Below are 18,917 nucleotides of genomic sequence, written 5' to 3'. Positions count from 1 at the left end.
AATAAATAAGGGAATGTTGAGGTGATATTAATGGACATGTCCTGTTAGCTATTTGCCTTTTTACTAATTTTAGTTTTAAAACTGGTCTATGTACTATGTTTTAGTTTGCCCCTTATCTTTGATATGCCATTATCTGCTATAAGTAGAGAACAGAAAATGTTTTAATTCACATGAAAGTGACACTTGGACGTGTTAAATTGATACAGGGAGGATAATTAATCAGTTTTCACATCTGTGTATTCACCCATTTTCTGAAGTGTGGGATAGAAATCTGAATGGAACTGATGGATGTGCAGACTAATTTTGGATGCTTTCCTAGAGTAACAGAATGGTGGGAGTTCCAGTTCAAACACTCTGGAGTCAGGCTCCAATTCTGCCAGAGGTAACTGGAAATGGTGGAGGGTGAAGTCAATTGCTAAAGCTGATGAAGTCAGGCTCATTTTTTGTCTCCCCAGAACTGGACAGAAAATGGAAGGCCTTTAGTTTTTGTTTCTCCTTTGATATGTATGTAGTGCCTTTCAGCTCACAAAAAAAAAAAAAAAAAAAAAAGAATAATTTCCAGTGGAGGTTTTGTAAACACTGAGCTACAAATATTTGGCTTGATGCTCCTAAATACTGTCAGTTTTAACCAAAGCCACTGGAACCTAGCCACATTTGATTATTTTGAAGATGTTAGTGATTAAACATGAGAATTGTTTAAAGATGTGTGGTCTTATTAGTCACTCTCTGGTCCTTCTCACCTTCTCCATCATTGTACTATATTACTTCCTACAAACCTTCCTCATTTTAACTACCTTTTTGGATCCCTGCCCAATCTACTTTATCTAGAAGTAACAAGAAATACTGTTTTTCCCCCAAAAATTGAATTTCTAAGATTCATGACTCCCTGTAAAATGTTGAGCAATGCTGCACCTTCAAACAGTGCTGAGCAAATAATTTTGAGGACTTTTTCTTCACGGACGAATGAAAAGTTTTCTTCAACCTATCTGGTGGCATCAAAATGCTAAGTATAATAAGCAAAAGTTGGTGCTCATATTGGCTGACTTTTCTACCCATGACTTGGCAGTGTATATTTCTGTCCAGTTGACTCTCTTACATTCCAGATGTTATCCCTTTGGAAAATTGGCTTACACTGTGGTTTAGATGAGCCCCCATATACTACTTGCTATGATTATCAAAATGTCTGTGTTACTCCTTCAGAAACGCTCTCTGAGAATCGGTTCTGCCAACTGTAGGATAATTTTAATCCATCATCATAGTAAAATAGACTGGTCTCTATTATGGATAGATAATTATTAGAAATTACACAGTTGACATTTTAACTCTACGCTTTGAAATTTCAGATATTTTTTAAAATGCTAGATTTTCTATTTGAAGAAATGGATTGCAGACTTTTAACTGAATTGGAATATTGTGTAGGTCTTATTGTACACAGATACATTGAACAAAGAGATCCTTATTTGCAAGATTTCTCAAGACAAAGTCTACATATGAGATATTCATCTCATTCCCCTTGTGCTTGCAGATGTGACATTTTAAAAACTTGATTATGCACAAGACCCCTTATCCTAAATACCTTTGATGTAAAAGAAAGCTGGAATACCTAGTACAAGTATTATTCTTGTATTCTACATGTATTTTTATGCAAGTACAAAAATCCTCTTCAGAAACCTTTTTTTAGGAAAATGAGAAATCTCTGATTATGTCTCCCTTTTCAGACATAGATTGCAATTATGTACAAATCCAGATAGTAAAGAAGAGTTCTTCATTGGAGCCTCCTTGTCTTTTTTTATTTTGAAATAAGCCTTTACATTGATTGGAGAGCCAATGATTTAGCTCTCAATCTTTTTAAATATTTTTTTTGTTGCTTTGTGAATGAAAGTTTCAAGTTTTAATTCACTGCTGCTTTCATCAAATGAAGTTGGTTAAATAACCTCTCTTTATTTTTGGATATTTCAGGTGCAGTGGCAAGCACAGAAGTAAAAATGAAATTACAAGAGTTTGTCTTAAATAAAAAGAAAGCTTTGGCACACCGGAATCTCAACCATTGCATTTCCAATGATCCCCGCTTCTGGTATGGGTAAGTGGTACTGGGCTTATCATGATTCAGCCGGTGCCACCTTTGTTCACAATTGTTGGAGGGCTGAGGGAAAGGGGCTAATGCATTTAATGGGTGAACAGTATGTTACAAATAAAGGTGTTGCAAAATTAATTAGTTAAATTGTAACATAACTAGATTGAAATTTGTAGTGGGTGTGAAAGGAATGATCTGATAATCCATTAATTATATTCTTAATTTGCATGTGGATGAAGATCCTTTCCCTATAACAGTTCAATTCAAGCACTGCTATGTGTAATGATATAAAGATGAGGTCTCTAATGTAAGGGTCTATAATGATGTTTCCACTAGCAGAGGACTTTGATGTTCTTTTCTTTAATCTATGATCACTCAGAGATTGTGTAGTTCTACTTACAGATCAATCTCTACTAGGCATCTAAAATTCCTTAATTCAGCATATGATACTAGAAAATCAGGACTCTAGTATAATGGGAAGATAACTGTTGCATTTCACTGGATCGTCACTCAAGTTATTTTAAATGTATTTTAAAATGTTTAAAGTTTACTCCTCACATTACACTCTGACACTACAGGTATGTATCCAATCAAAAATTAAAGGATTTGGCCCTTAAAATTAACCGATTAAAAATACCAAATGCACCTTATTTACAACCCCAATCAGGCAAAAGCCTGAAGAAACTATGGCCTGAAAGTCAACTGAGTCTGGTGGTGGTGGACCAAATGTGGAAAAGAATTCTGGAGCTGAAGGCCATGTACTGAAAATGCCTAACTGTTGGCCTCTGGGCATTCAAAACAGGCACTGTGAGCGAGGTTGTGCCGGCAGACCTCAACTGCCACAGCGGTACGCACACAAGAAAGAGGTTTCTCAAGGAGATACAACCCAGCCTGTATCGAGCAGTGATTGATATTTATTATTTTTATTTTTTATAAGGAAACAGACAATGAAAAATACAAAATGGTAAATGACTTACAGCTTGTATTGGGAGGGGTGGAGGCATAGCTATTTTCTTCCCAATATCCCATTCTTTGAATATGAAAGTATTTTCAGGACACTACTAATGAGAGAAGATGAAAATAAATGTCCTTTATTGTGGGGGTGTGGGCTGCTTGGATACACTGTTAAATAATATTTCCCATATGCTAGTGACCTGAACATTGTGCTCCCAACAGTTACTCAGCACCACTTCTCTGAAAGGAGAAGGGGAAACCACTGCCGTGTGCTTTCCAGCCATCTGACCAGAGTTCACAGTAGAATGTAAAGAATAAATCACACAAGTACCTTTCAGTCAGCAGTACCACAGGCTGCTGGCATATTTGAAAGAATTAACTTGAACATCTGAATATTAGCCATTGCTGGGAGAAAATCCTTGATGGAGAAATTTAGAGGGGAAAAGAGGCATTAGTGATACCATAAATGTCAGGAAAAGGTTTCTTAAGCAATGGCCCAATCACCAGTTTTTCAAAAGATGCTCGCATTCTACCTTCATTTCAGGAGGGATGTCAGTGAGTGAAACTAGTTAAAACTCTGAGATAGCTTTGTCCCTCCAGACACAGATGTATTTGGCTATTCCAGTCTGTTCATTCGTATCCAAAATGAAGATAATAAACTCCCCATAGTGAGAAATATTAGACCCTGTTTCCGGGTGATGATAGCCAAACTTCAGTGTTCCCGCACCTGGAACATTTCCGCTGACTGAGACTTCCTAAACAATACTGCGAAGGAGGAGAAAATGCTAAAGATACCATTATCATTCATCCTCCCAGTTTGCAACAGAATGGAATTCACCTAGCTCAAAGCTTTTTCACCCTGAGGTAGTAGTAACTCAGCAAGAAACATCACCTGATCCTATTTACTGGTTGCACACCAGTCTCTCAGAATAAACTTGTGTGCGTGCGTATACAGGGGAATGTCAGGAGTCAGGGCTGAAGGGGAAGCCTATGTGTGTGTGTGGAGGGGGACAAGTATGGGTGCAGGTGAGTGTAAACATCAGGAGTTGGAAAAAACTGCCCAATATGCTCTGGCTGCTTTGTGCTGCTCCAGAGTAGCATACAGCAGCTAGAGTGTACTGCTTAATCTGGCCTTAGAATGTGATATTTCTAAGGATTTTAATATATGTAATACCAATCTTAGTTTTAATAAATACACTTTTATCACAAAATTATATTCTTTTCCGTGTCTCTTAGTGATCGGAAATTTTAAAAACCCAGACATTTCCCAATAAAAACTACATTAAACTTGAGTTAAAGTTGAGTTCATATCAGAAATGTATCAGTAAAAACATTACAGCGATGTTGTAAGTATACCAGAAACAATTGTTATAAACTCAAGAATCTGACAGTTTAACCCTTAACTTAAAAGAAATCCAAACATATTGAAGAATGGAAATGCACAATTAAGGCACTTAAAAAAAATCTTAACTCTACTCCATAGTGACATGATGGGGTGAGGGGGGAAAAAAATCGAATGTGTCTTTAAAAATTAGTTATGAGCTAATCATGATTGTATGGTTATTGCATGGTATCGATATGGGCTTATCTGTATGCTAAAGTCATGTGTGGGTTATTTATGTGGAGATTGCTAAATGAATAATCAGGGAAACTTTTTTTTTAATGAATCTGAATTTGAAACTGGAGGCAGTAATGGCCTGGTGTGCGCGTGTCTTCAGTCCTGACCGGAAATGTGCCTACCTATATACATTTGTCTGTGCCCATGCTATTACTTTCTCCTTTTCTCTCACAGAATTGATTTTTCCAGTGTTCTCTTCAATTACATGAATCACTGAGACATTTTGGAATTATGCTAAGAACACTTGAGCACTGTGAACAGCAATATTCTCAGTTTCCTATTGGCTTAAAATGCCTTAATTTTATTATGGAAAAGTTGCATTAGGGCAGTTACAGAATCAAGAATAAAAAGTGAACATTTTAATTCCAAGAGCTTAGCTCACTTTGATCCTGTGACCTGAGGAAAGTTTGATGTATAACTTTGATATCCATCCATCCCATCCCATCTGTTACAAAAGTAAATTCTGTTATAAAATGTCTGAGAGGGAAGTCACTCCCTTTGTGTCTGTATATGTGTATACACGTGTGTGTGTGTATATATTTGCAATTTCAGAAATTTAAAACATCACAATGTATTTAACCAGACTATCTGTGTTCTGTACTTCAGAATGATTTGAAGAATTCAATGAATTATATTTATAAAATCAGCACCCTTAATTGATTTAAAGATCAGCGTCTTAAATCTAGTCTAAAGTGTTACATCAAAGGGCCATGGTATTGCAGCATGTTAGTTAACAAGTGGTTTTGTCCTTTGATACAGCAAATGCTGACAACTCATCGAATTCTTCAAATCATTCTGAAGTACAGAACACAGATAGTCTGGTTAAATACATTGTGATGTTTTAAATTTCTGAAATTGCAAATAGTCTCTTTGATCCTCTTTGCCAGTCCAGATGTTGCCATCAGATACAGTACACACAAACATTGTGGTGATGTCTTCCCATTACCTATGTATTTAGGGGCCTTGCCAACTCAGAGTTCAGTTGCTGCTGTCTGCAACAAGTGGAGAGATCATACTTTATCCTGCTGACACAGGGTACTAAAGAGGGGGGTAGGGGAAGGGCTGGAGGCCCCTGAAATCCTTCTAGGATTGAGATCCCAAATTTTGTGGCTATCCCCATTTGTATCCTCCACAGAGTTACCCGCAGTCTTCAGACTACCAGTTACTCCATCCAGCAGGCTGCCAGCTCAAGGGACTTGGCCTGTCTGAGTCCCACAGGCCCCCAGGGTGGCACCCCTGAGGTTGACACTGGGACACCCACACCAGACTACTCAGGCCATTGCCAGGTATCCTGCCCCTCGTGGGGATCATGAAGAGGAAATGGGGGGCAAGGAGACATCAGCCTGAGAGATCTCAACACCTAGGGCATCTGGGCAAGACAAGGCTGATGCCCCCTCCCATTGGGATCAGAATCTGTTTAATTTAGGACAGTTAAAGACAGTGAGTTATAACATGTCAGACTGTAAATATATAGTATACGATTCAGTACATTCACAAGAGCAAGTAGGGGGGAGGGATAGCTCAGTGGTTTGAGCATTGGCTTGCTAAACCCAGGATTGTGAGTTCAATCCTTGAGGGGGCCATTTAGGTATCTGGGGCAAAATCAGTACTTGGTCCTCCTGTTAGTGAAGGCAGGGGGCTGGACTCAAAGACCTTTTTTGGGGGGGGAGGGATAGCTCAGTGGTTTGAGCATTGGCCTGCTAAACCCAGGGTTGTGAGTTCAATCCTTGAGAGGGCCATTTAGGGATCTGGGACAAAAATCTGTCTGGGGATTGGTCCTGCTTTGAGTAGGGGGTTGGACTAGATGACCTCCTGAGGTCCCTTCCAACCCTGGTATTCTATGATTCTACAAGGGAAATAGTTTCCTTTGCTCTAGTTTCAAACTCCACCTAGGATATGAAAAAAAAACTGGCTCCTCTTGCTTTTTTGCAATGTGTAATAAAAGTTCTTCTTCGAGAGATGTCCTTGTGGGTGCTCCACTCTAGGTGTTGGTACGTCCCTGCGCCTTCACTCGGAGACTTTTCCTAGCAGTACTCGTACTGGCCACACATGCGCAGAGGCTGCCCCCCGCAGTGAGTCTAGGATAATAGTGCGCATGCGTGGCCAATCTCAGTTCCTTCTCTACCGTCCCCGGCCTGAGACGGAGCTCAGCAGACTCGTTAGGAAATCCCTCACTTTGTTACTATTACCTGTTCTAGTAGTTAGTTTGTTGTCAGTTCTTGTTAGTGTAGCTCATTAGTTCTTTTATCTGTTAAAAAAAAAAAAAAATTCTCTCAGCCGCAGCCGCTTCTACCATGCCTGGCTCCACAGGCTTTAAGCGCTGCTCTACGTGTAAGGACGCTATTCCGCTCTCTGATGGCCACTCTCATTGTATAAAATGCCTGGGGGAAACACACATTCCCCAAAAATGTGCCCACTGTACCAAACTCAGTTCCAGGGCACGAAAGGACAGGGAGCTTAAACTGAAACTGCTCCTCCTGCAGAAGTCTATCGGGTCAGTTTCAGACCCAGGAGCCGACTCCAGCTCTACTGCCCGCCACAGCCCCCCTGCTTCAAAAAAACTGAAGAAAGCTACAAAAAAGTGGCAGCCCTCTCCAGCAAAGAAGTTGGTGAGGCACAAAAGTGCCTCAGGCAGGTCAACAGTTTCCCTGCCTGTGTTTCCTCGCCTCAGCACTTTTGAAGAGCCGGGCTCCTCAGGCACCGCACGAAAGCCGCCTCAGGCTGCGGCGGCGGCGCGAAGCTCCGGTGCCGAGGCTTCAGGCTTTCAGTTGCCTGCCTCGTTTATGGCACCGTTCGGCACCGAGACGAACACGGTGCCGACATTTCCAGCCTTGCCTGACCCTGTGTGGGCTGATGTTGTCCCCCCGGCACCTACCACGGCACTGGCACCGGCAATCGCAGCTCAGGCTGACAGGGAGATCAAAGGAAAAACCCCTGCTCAGAGGAATGTTCCCTCAGGGCAACTTCCTCCTCCGCAGCTTTCACCTCATGCAGGAGCCTCACCTTTTCAATTCACTCAGACAGCAGATCTATTGGTCTCACCTATTCTGCAGTCTCCCCTGATAAATGCCTGTTTTTCTCCAATGCTGGATTCAGGATCAGAACAACCTTCCTCCAGTGAGGAGGAAACTGATCCACAGGCAGTTTTTTCTCCTTCTCAAGACTCCCAGACCCAGATCAACAGGGGTTACAAAAAATCTACCTCAGCCTGTCCTCAGTATCCTGCCCCATGGGGAGTGAACCCTTGGATGGCAACACCTATGCCCTACCCACCACCTTGGCAATGTTGGGCACCATGGGCATCGTAACCCCGAGAACACATGCGCTACGGCACTTCGACCAGGCGCAACACCGGTTTAGCACTGCCTCGTGACGGACCTGCCAGTGACATAAGATACCAGGCAGCACCGTCACACTCCCAGGAGCAACTGAGTCCTGCTCCTATTCCAGCAGAGTCCGACGTAACGCTTGAGGATGCCTTACTTCCCCTTCCTCCAACCCCGTCGGATGACTATGCCAAATTCCAAGACCTCTTTAAAAGAGCTGCAGGTGACTTGAAAATTAACTTAGAGGAAGTCACTGAACAACGGCATGAACTAACAGACATTTTGCAGCCCTCTTCTTCCTCTAGAGTGGCATTACCAATCAACATAGCCCTTTTAGAACCCGCTAAATCCATCTGGCAGAATCCAGCCACTAGCCTACCTACCTGTAAACAAGCGGACAGGAAGTACTTCATTCCTTCAAAGGGCTCTGAATTCCTTTTTACCCATCCAGCGCCAAACTCATTGGTAGTGGACGCAGCAAACCAGAGGGCCAAACAACAGTACGCCCGCTCCACCCCAGCCAACAAGGACAGTAAACGCCTGGACCTCTTCGGCCGTAGAGTATATGCATCCTCGACGCTACAATTTCGCATAGCTAATTATACCGCAGTCCTTGCAAAATATGACCACAAAAACTATAATAAATTCATGGATTTTATTGATCACATCCCAGAACAGAAGAAACAACAATTCACAGCTCTGGTTTCTGAGGGACAAACCATATCACGCACCGCTCTCCAAGCGGCCCTCGATGTAGCTAACACTGCAGCAAGGTCGACCGCCACAGCAGTGGTCATGCGACGAGGTTCATGGCTCTCTTCCTCCTTCTTCCCTCGAGAGGTCCAGAGAACCATTGAAGATCTTCCCTTCGATGGGGAAAAACTTTTTGCCTCCACCACAAACGACATGCTGCATTTGATGAAGGACGCAAGAGCAACCCTCCGGTCCCTAGGCCTCCAGCTACCTGCGACCAGAAGAAGACAATATAGATATCAACCTTATCACCGACCACGCTACCCCACATTTTCACAACACTCCTATAGACCACAGGAACAACAACAGCAACAACGACGCCAAAGACCAAGATTCCAGCGTCGTCGTCCTAATTCTACAGGGGCGCTGCAACCCCCTCCAACTAATAGGCAGATTTGAAGCATTGGTCGAGGGTTTAGAAAACAGCGTTCCCACTTCAGCCGGCACACCTATCTTTGGACACCGCCTACGACCATTCTCTTATCAATGGCAGAAAATTACATCCGACAAATGGGTCATAGAGGTAGTTACAATTGGATACGCCATCCCCTTCCTCTCCTTCCCTCCCACCCACCCACCCTCCCCGTCCCTCTTCAGGGACCCATCTCACGAGCAACTACTCTTCCAAGAAGTGCAGCATCTCCTTCAACTGGGAGCATTAGAAACTGTGCCAGAACGACACAGAGGGAAGGGGTTTTACTCCCATTATTTCTTAACAGAGAAGAAAAATGGGGGATGGCGACCAATCCTCGACCTCAGGCGGCTCAACAAATTTGTCAAAAAGCAAAAGTTCAAGATGGTCACTCTCACCACTATAATCCCAGCGCTGGAGCAGGGCGACTGGTTTTCAGCCCTCGACCTACAGGATGCCTATTTTCATGTGACTATACACCCATCCCACAGACGATTCCTACGCTTTACTCTCGGCTCCACACATTTCCAATACAGGGTTCTCCCTTTCGGACTGTCCACGGCCCCCCATGTTTTTTCCAAGATCCTAGCCGTAGTTACAGCCTACCTCAGAAAACAAGGGGTCATAATATTTCCTTACCTAGACGATTGCCTCCTCAAAGCTTCAACGTTCGACGAAGCTCTCCGATCCATACGGCTTACCATCGATTTGTTTCCTATCTTTAGGCCTGCAAGTAAACAAAAGCAAATCCACATTATACCCCACCCAACATCTGGAGTTCATAGGGGCATACCTCGACTCCCGGACGGGGTTGGCATCTCTCCCACCAGCTCGCTTCAATTCTATAGGTCAACTAGCCACAAGGATTCGCAACAGTCCCCAGGTGACTGTCCGGGACTGCCTACAAATACTAGGTCACATGGCCTCGTGCACCTCCGTCGTTCAAAATGCACGTCTATATATGAGGTGCTTCCAAGCGTGGTTGGCCACGGTGTACAGACCAAATGTGTCCGAGTCAAAGATTCTCTACAGTGGTGGACAATTCACTCCAACCTTTGCTCTGGAGTCCCCTTTCTTCAGCAGGCTCCATCCCTCATACTGACGACCGATGCATCTCTGACAGGATGGGGTGCACACATGTCTCACCACACAGCCCAGGGGCTTTGGTCTTCAACCGAGACCTCTCTCCATATAAATGTCCTAGAACTTCGAGCCATTCGCAATGCGTGCCGTCAATTCCTACCACTGATCAAGAACCAACACGTACGCGTAATGACAGACAATATTGCATGCATGTTCTACGTGAACAGGCAGGGGGGAGCTCGATCCCAGTCCCTGTGCACAGAGGCTATGAAACTCTGGAACTGGTGCATTGCGAACAACATCCGGGTATCAGCGGCCTACCTTCTTGGAGTAATGAATACCACAGCGGACGAACTAAGCAGACGTTTCCCGTGGGATCACGAATGGGAATTAAACGAGCACATCATTCGCGACATATTCCGCATTTGGGGCTACCCAGTAATAGACCTCTTTGCAACTGCAAAAAATAAGAAATGTCCCAATTTTTGCTCCAGAGCAGGGCTAGGCAAACATTCCCTGGGAGACGCATTCATGATCCCATGGCACCAAAACTTACTGTATGCGTTCCCCCCGATACCGGTTCTGAACAGGGTCCTGATAAAAATACGAACAGATGGAGCCAAAGTGATCCTAATTGCCCCATCATGGCCCAGACAGCCCTGGTTTCCGTTTCTCACCAAAATGTCCATTCGACCACCAATCCCCTTGCCTCTCATTCCGAACCTCCTATCACAACAACACGGCCGTTTTCTCCACTCCAACTTATCCATGCTCCACCTCAAAGCATGGTTCCTACATGGTTCTCCCAAAATGAACTAGATTGTTCTGAACAAGTTCAAAGAGTGCTCCTGCATAGCAGAACACAATCTACTCGCACCACCTATCTATGTAAGTGGAAACGATTCACACACTGGTGTTCAACTAAACAACTTAGTCCCACGTCAGCACCTCTTCCGCTCATACTTGACTACCTATTGGACCTTAAGCAATCCGGCCTTTCTTCCAGTTCCATCAGGGTCCATTTAGCTGCTATTACAACTTTTCATGACAAAATTGAGGGTACTTCCGTATTTGCTCATCCTATCACCAAGCGCTTCCTCAAGGGACTCCAAACCCTATACCCAGACATAAAACCACCCACCACCCCGTGGGACCTTCATCTAGTTTTCTTGCCTAACCCAACAACCATTTGAACCCCTAGCCACGTGTTCCCTTTTACACCTTTCGATGAAAACAGCATTTTTAGTGGCAATTACCTCCGCCAGGCAGGCAGGAGAAATAGCAGCTCTTATGGCAGACCCACCATATACGATATTTTTCAAAGACAAGGTTACCCTCAGGTTACACCCCAATTTTCTTCCTAAAGTACACTCCTCGTTCCACATTAATGAGCCGATTCACTTACCAACCTTTTTCCCGAAGCCACATGCGAACTCGTTCGAAGCCTCAATGCATACACTAGATGTACGCAGGGCCTTGTCCTTCTATTTGGATAGAACCAAACCTTTTAGAAATTCTTCCAGACTTTTTGTTTCCATCGCGGAGCGTTCCAGAGGTACACCTATTTCTACCCAGAGACTTTCGAACTGGATTTCTCAGTGCATCCGGTTGTGCTATCAGATGAAGAAAGTTACACCTCCAGACGGCATCAGAACACACTCCACTAGATCTATGGCTGCCTCTGTAGCATTCTTACGCAAAGTTCCCCTGGCTGATATCTGTAAAGCAGCTACCTGGTCCTCTGAGCACACTTTTGTTAAACACTATACCCTTACTCAAGGCCCTCTATCGGATATACGTTTGGGCAGGGCTGTACTATCAACGGCGTTCCGAAGTCCCTACCTCCTTAAGATACACGGCTTTTAAGTCACCTAGAGTGGAGCACCCACAGGGACATGTCTCGAAGAAGAAGAGGAGGTTACTCACCCTGTGCAGTAACTGACGTTCTTCGAGATGAGTGTCCCTGTGGGTGCTCCACTACCCACCCTCCTCCCCTCTACTTCGGAGTTGGGGTAGCCTCCGTTGTAGAGAAGGAACTGAGGAGATTGGCCACGCATGCGCACTATTATCCTAGACTCACTGCGGGGGGCAGCCTCTGCGCATGTGTGGCCAGTACGAGTACTGCTAAGAAAAGTCTCCGAGTGAAGGCGCAGGGACGCACCAACACCTAGAGTGGAGCACCCACAGGGACACTCATCTCGAAGAACAGTGCATCCGGTTGTGCTATCAGATGAAGAAAGTTACACCTCCAGACGGCATCAGAACACACTCCACTAGATCTATGGCTGCCTCTGTAGCATTCTTACGCAAAGTTCCCCTGGCTGATATCTGTAAAGCAGCTACCTGGTCCTCTGAGCACACTTTTGTTAAACACTATACCCTTACTCAAGGCCCTCTATCGGATATACGTTTGGGCAGGGCTGTACTATCAACGGCGTTCCGAAGTCCCTACCTCCTTAAGATACACGGCTTTTAAGTCACCTAGAGTGGAGCACCCACAGGGACATGTCTCGAAGAAGAAGAGGAGGTTACTCACCCTGTGCAGTAACTGACGTTCTTCGAGATGAGTGTCCCTGTGGGTGCTCCACTACCCACCCTCCTCCCCTCTACTTCGGAGTTGGGGTAGCCTCCGTTGTAGAGAAGGAACTGAGGAGATTGGCCACGCATGCGCACTATTATCCTAGACTCACTGCGGGGGGCAGCCTCTGCGCATGTGTGGCCAGTACGAGTACTGCTAAGAAAAGTCTCCGAGTGAAGGCGCAGGGACGCACCAACACCTAGAGTGGAGCACCCACAGGGACACTCATCTCGAAGAACATCAGTTACTGCACAGGGTGAGTAACCTCCTGTTGAATTCTGCTCCTAGTTGCATGCATACCACCACTTGTTTTCAGATTGTCATGAGTGAACCCTGTGGAACCCTGTTGCCTTCAAAGGGATTTCAGATATGTTAGAATTTTGTTGATGCACATGAAGAAATTGACTCCAGCTCTCCCTGTCAGCTTTGTGGCTCTGCAGGGCTAATGGGAATAAAAAGCTGTCACTGTTTGTTATTTTGGTCACTAAAGTAAATGGATATGATTCTGAATACACACAGGCAAAACATCTGCTGATTGAGAAGGGGCCAATTTTATACAGTGGCTTTTCAGAGTACAGCTGTCCACTAAAGCAGGGTTAGGCAACCTATGGCACGCGTGCCGAAGGCGGCATACGAGCTGATTTTCAGTGGCACTCTCACTGCCCGGGTCCTGGCCACTGGTCCGGGGGGCTCTGCATTTTAATTTAATTTTAAATGAAGCATCTTAAACATTTTAAAAACCTTACTTTACATACAACAATAGGTTAGTTATATATTATAGACTTATAGAAAGAGACCTTCTAAAAACGTTAACATGTATTACTGGCACACGAAACCTTAAATTAGTGACTAAATGAAGACTCGGCACTCCACTTCTGAAAGGTTGCCAACCCCTGTAAAGGATCTATTAAATGAAGGAGAGAAGCTATCAGTTCTTCAAAGATGTAACTCTCAATAATATTACTTATTCAAGAGGTTCTTATGGAATACATATTTAGACTGAATTTACATGCAACAAATGCTTTCGTGCCATTTTGTAAACTGTTTTACATTCATATTTCACATTCATTCTTAACTATTTAAAAGTCCTTTCCATACTATAATTGTCAGCTTGTGGTAATGAAGCGTAACACAGCTACTTTCAAAATTTATCATGATATTGTTGTCCACTGTATAAAACTAATTTGACCGTCATAATTCTGTAGGGCTGTAAACATGCTATAATGTTGGTTCAACTGGTTTCATTGTAACAGGGACAGGGCACTGTAGGGTTAGTGGCAGAACTGTTAAGTTTTCTGAGGGAGTTCTCAATTACCTATCTTGTTGGAATTGAGTTGTGAGAGTGGCTGCTTCCCAAAAAAGGAAGAAAACATGGAAGTTTACTATGAGTGCATCTGTGTGTAAGTTAATAAGTGAGTCTCTGGGTAGATGTACTTATGGCATTGATTGAGATTAATCAAATGTACACAGGTGCATACATTCTGTATATGCATGAGATTCCATCACAGATACATGAACTGAATATACATTCAAACATAAGTGCCATGTATGTATCGTACATAAAGTTACTGTGCAAACCTGTGGGAAGGATCACAACAGTTCAAATAATGCGTGTATGTATTTGGAGACATGCATGATCAGAAATGCTCATGAATTTACTTCACTGTGCAATTTTAGATGTTTCAAGGTGTGATCAGTTACCAGACTTCTGAAATTCTTTTAAAAGTGTGGATGTATATATTCCGTAGTGCCATACAACTGGCATAGGGCTGTCACATTTTAGGCCTAGTCTTCACTTACCGGCTGGTCCGGAGGCACGCCATCGATGTTCTGGGATCGATTTATCGCATCTGGTTAAGACGCGATAAATCGATCCCGGATCGATCCCGGAAGTGCTCACAGTCGGCGCCGGTACTCCAGCTTGCCGAGAGGAGTACGAGGCGTCGACGGGGGGAGACTTCCGGCCGCGTCTGGACTGCGGTAAGTCCGGAGTAAGGTACTTCGAATTCAGCTACGTTATTAACGTAGCTGAATTTGCGTACCTTACTCCGAAGTCCGGACTAAGTGTGGACCAGCCCTTAGATCCCAGTCCTATGAACAGTTATGGTATATAAATGTTTGGAGTATTCAGGACTTCCTTTGTTCTGTGATTGAGAAATCGAAAGCACATCTAAACTCATTTTTGGAGTTAGTGTACATTCTCTAACAAAGTGGTGAAAACAGTTTAACCTGCCATAGAATATCAGGGTTGGAAGGGACCTCAGGAGGTCATGTAGTCCAACCCCCTGCTCAAAGCAAGACCAATCCCCAACTAAATCCTCAGATGGCGCCCTCAAGGATTGAACTGACAACTCTGGGTTTAGCAGGCCCATGCTCAAACCACTGAGCTATCCCTCCCCCATGTGTATGTATGACTGTTTATTTTAAGCCACAGTAAGGTAAACTGTTTCTTGTATGGACAAGAGCAAAGAGTGGTTTTCTACATAGTGTTCCCTGGTGGCTTGAGGCTTCTTGGTAGTAAACTTCACTTTGGGGCATCTGGACTTCTTGTTTGTGAAATATATTTCTGTGCAAATTGTTTGACAACTGCATTGCTTAACCTATGAATTGCTAAAAGGATTATTTTGTTAAATTCTCCAGACTATTAATACTGAAAATCTGGAGATTTCCAAAATTGTATCCTGGTCAGGCTGCAAAATCCACCTATAAATTTCACACAAATCAATTGGTAAACATGATACACATCAGATTCATCCAGTATACATGCAGAAGGCTTTTAATTAATTGAATATCTTTAGTGAATTTGGCATAATTTATATCCAGCAGCCTTCTAAAACAAAAACGAAACCAACAAAATAAAACAACAAAAAACAAAACTGTAAATTACCAGTTTTCAGGATTGATTCTGAAAGATATTGAGCAATTTGGCTCCAACCTTGCAAATATACTTAAGTACTTTTCTCACTCGGGGCCTAAGTATGTGCTTAAAGCAATCTCGAGGACACCACCTATCCAGCACTGCTGCTGTTAGTAAAGTCTACAGATGGTGGCTAATGTTTTTCTTCTAATTTTACTGTCGTATTTATTCTCCAGTTTGGGTTCCAGTTCAACAACAAAACATCAGTGGGAGAAGTGATCACTAACTCAGGCTTTGAGCAGAGTGCTTAAGCATGTTCTTAACTTTAAGAATCTGAGTAGTCCCACGAAGTAAGACCCCAATTCAGCACAGTACTTAAGCAAATGCTTAAAGTTGCATACCTGGTTAAAAATCTTGCTGAACTTAGGCTTTATTTTCTGGGACTATTCCCGTGCTTAACGTTTTGCATGTGCTTAGTTGCCTTGCAATATCAGTGCCTGAGTTCTTAAATTTTCTCTTCAGTGTAGTTTCAGATATGAGTGTCTAGGAAAAAGGAAACTGGAACGAAGCAAAAAGACATTAGAATATAAATAAGAAAAAGGACCGAGATTCTTCTTCAACTAGTGTCCATGTGGGTGCCTCACTTCAGGTATGCATGCACCCTGTGCCTTTGATCAGAAATTTTTGATAGCAGTGCCCGTTTGGCCCACGGATGCGCCCTACACATTCTTGTGCCCAATACCGAGGCTATATAGGGCTGCAAGTGTGAACCACCCTCAGTTCCTTCTCAACTGCCATCGGCCAGTTTAGTGTGTGCCTGTTCTCTCTCTCGAGTTAGAATAGCGGATAGTGTTAATTCTTCAGTGGTTTGTAGGATACTTAATACTTTATAGTTATTGGAACTGTTCCCATTTTCTTTTTTCCCCAAAAATATTTTTGTTGTTGTTTTTCCCCTAATGAGGGGGGGCAATTTTTTTTCTTGTATCTGGGATGCTGACTTTAAAGGATGCCTCTCCAGTAGAGAAGCAGTGCCCATCAGCGATGGGCATTCTCACTGTATTTGTTGCTCGGAAGACTCGCATATCCCCAACAAGTGCACGATTTCCACTTCTTTTAAGGGAAGATCCTGTAAAAACAGGGAAATTAAGTATAGACTACTAATGATGAGCATGCCTTAAAACCAGCTTTGGACCTAGGTACAGAGAATCTTCCTGTTACAGGGACTCTATACCTCTGTAAGTGCTCTGTCTATGTAAAGGTCACTGTCACCAAGAGCTTCCACGATGAAGACTGTGGAAACCCCAGCCTCCCAACCTTCTCCATGAGCGAGGTACCTATAACCACTACTGCGGTACTGAGGGCTTCCCACTCAGACTAAGGAAGGAGATTAGAGGAGCACAATGGAGACTTCCTCCTCAGAGGGTTCGGTCACCAGAGACCTCAGGCCCCAAAAGGATTGCTAATGAGACTTTAAGCACTTCAGATACAGTGAAGCACTTCAAGACTTCAGTGAAGTCCTGAATTTTGGTGGTAAAGGGCATGGTACTGAAGACTGCTATCAACAGAGCCCATGATAGTAAGAGTCTGGCCTCAGAGGAATCTGCGGTACCCTCTGTGCCATAATCAATGTCTCAGACGACAACATCGAGAACAACTTTGGTGCCCATACCAAAATCTGTTGTGCTCCCGATAGCACATGGTACCCTAAAAGATCTCCTGTTACCGAATGAGCCAGAGTGTCCCCTCTTTGCAACATCTGGACATCTATCAGTATTGAGATCTGCTGGGTCACTGACCACACATGTTGTAGTGAGACCTACCACTTCCCCAACTTCTACTATTCAGGAAGTAGGGTTGTCACCTCCTGTACGGAAGAGTGTTCATACTCAGAACTTTTGGCTCAAAGTGCTCCAGTTTACTCAAGGAGATGATATTCTCCTCTGCAGATGCCAGGAAGGCAGGATACATGACCTCTGCCTGTTGATACTTGAGACAACCACCGATGGCTACCTTCCCCCGTGCCGTCTAGTCCTCCTCATTGGCCTTATTGGGACCCATGGGCAATGTACCACCAGCAGTTTTGAGGGGCACCGATTCAGTTTCATAAGTAACATAAAAGAGCTCTTTCTCCAGCACGGTCCACCTCTCTCCTCCACTCTGAATCAGCAGAGGAGACCTGTGAGCAGCAAGAGGTGAGGGCGGAAAAGGTCACTCCCTCACAAATACCTCTTCATCATCATCCGATGAGGCAGTAATACCACCACCACCATCATTAGCTGATGACTTTTGTCAGTTCCAGGACCTGTTGAAGTGGGTGGTGGACATTCTTCAGATTCTCCTGGAAGAGGTCCAGGATTCACATCACAAGCTCGTGGACATATTGTATACTTCTACTTCAGCATGAATGGCACTGCTGATTAAGTACTTTTTAGAGTCAGCCAAGACCATCTGGCAAACTCCAGAAATGGCACCCCTACAGGCAAATGTGCCAATAAAACATACTACATCCTGGTGATGAAATACAAGTTTTTTTTTTCATACCAGGCACCAAATTCTCTGGTTGTAGATGCAGTTAATAAAAGGGGGAGACAGCATGCTCAAACATCTACTCCAAATAACAAGGACCAGAAGCGTCTGGACCTTCTTGGTCATAAAAGCTACTCTTTGACAATGTTACAGTTCAGGATAGCAAATCGCCAGGCCTTGAGGTTGAAATATGGCTACCTGAACTATGAGAAGTTTAATGCTTTTATTGACCATTTACAATAGGAACTCAGGTCAGTTTAGCTCCAAAGTAAAGGTGGGTCCGCTCTTGGTGAAGATGTCTTTTAGGCTTCACTTGATGCAGACAACACTGCAGTCTGGTCTGTTCCCACCACAGCAGTGATGAGACAAGCTTTCTGGCTTCAGTTGTCTAGTTTCCTATGGGAAGTACAATTGGCTGTTGAGGACATTTAAGGTCTTTGCAGGCTCCACAGATGACTCACATCATACCCAAAAGGATTCAGAGTACACTTAGATCTTTGGAAGGAAATTTAGCAGGTCTCAGTTGGCTCAAAGATCTTGTCCTGCTCAGTTTTTCCACCTTCCGTAGACTATCTGAACCCTACTGGCTAAGATTGTTCTAAAAAGAAACCAATGACTACCTCAGCTGCTTCATCCCAGCTATCAGCATCTTCCAAACACCAGTTCTGATAGTTTTGTGCAGTCTAAACCACCTGATAGTGAGGGTTCTTAGCTGTACCATTCCACCCATTTTCCT

General features: G+C 43.8%; 1 protein-coding gene across 8 annotated transcripts in view; it reads left to right on the top strand.

Moving 5' to 3' along the window:
- Positions 1–18,917, top strand: part of HDAC4 (histone deacetylase 4) — a 439,923-nt gene that overhangs the window by 276,967 nt on the left and 144,039 nt on the right. For 7 of the 8 annotated variants that reach the window (XM_054043726.1, XM_054043725.1, XM_054043723.1 and 4 more), the window contains one exon: positions 1,960–2,080. In XM_054043726.1, coding sequence (XP_053899701.1) covers positions 1,960–2,080 — 121 coding nt within the window. The remainder of the gene's footprint in view (positions 1–1,959; positions 2,081–18,917) is intronic. The other variant, XM_054043721.1, reaches the window with a different exon arrangement.

Source organism: Malaclemys terrapin, chromosome 11 (assembly GCF_027887155.1).
Source record: "Malaclemys terrapin pileata isolate rMalTer1 chromosome 11, rMalTer1.hap1, whole genome shotgun sequence".
In the NCBI taxonomy this organism is placed as follows: Eukaryota; Metazoa; Chordata; order Testudines; family Emydidae; genus Malaclemys; species Malaclemys terrapin.
This window is presented reverse-complemented; position numbering and strand designations above follow the sequence as displayed.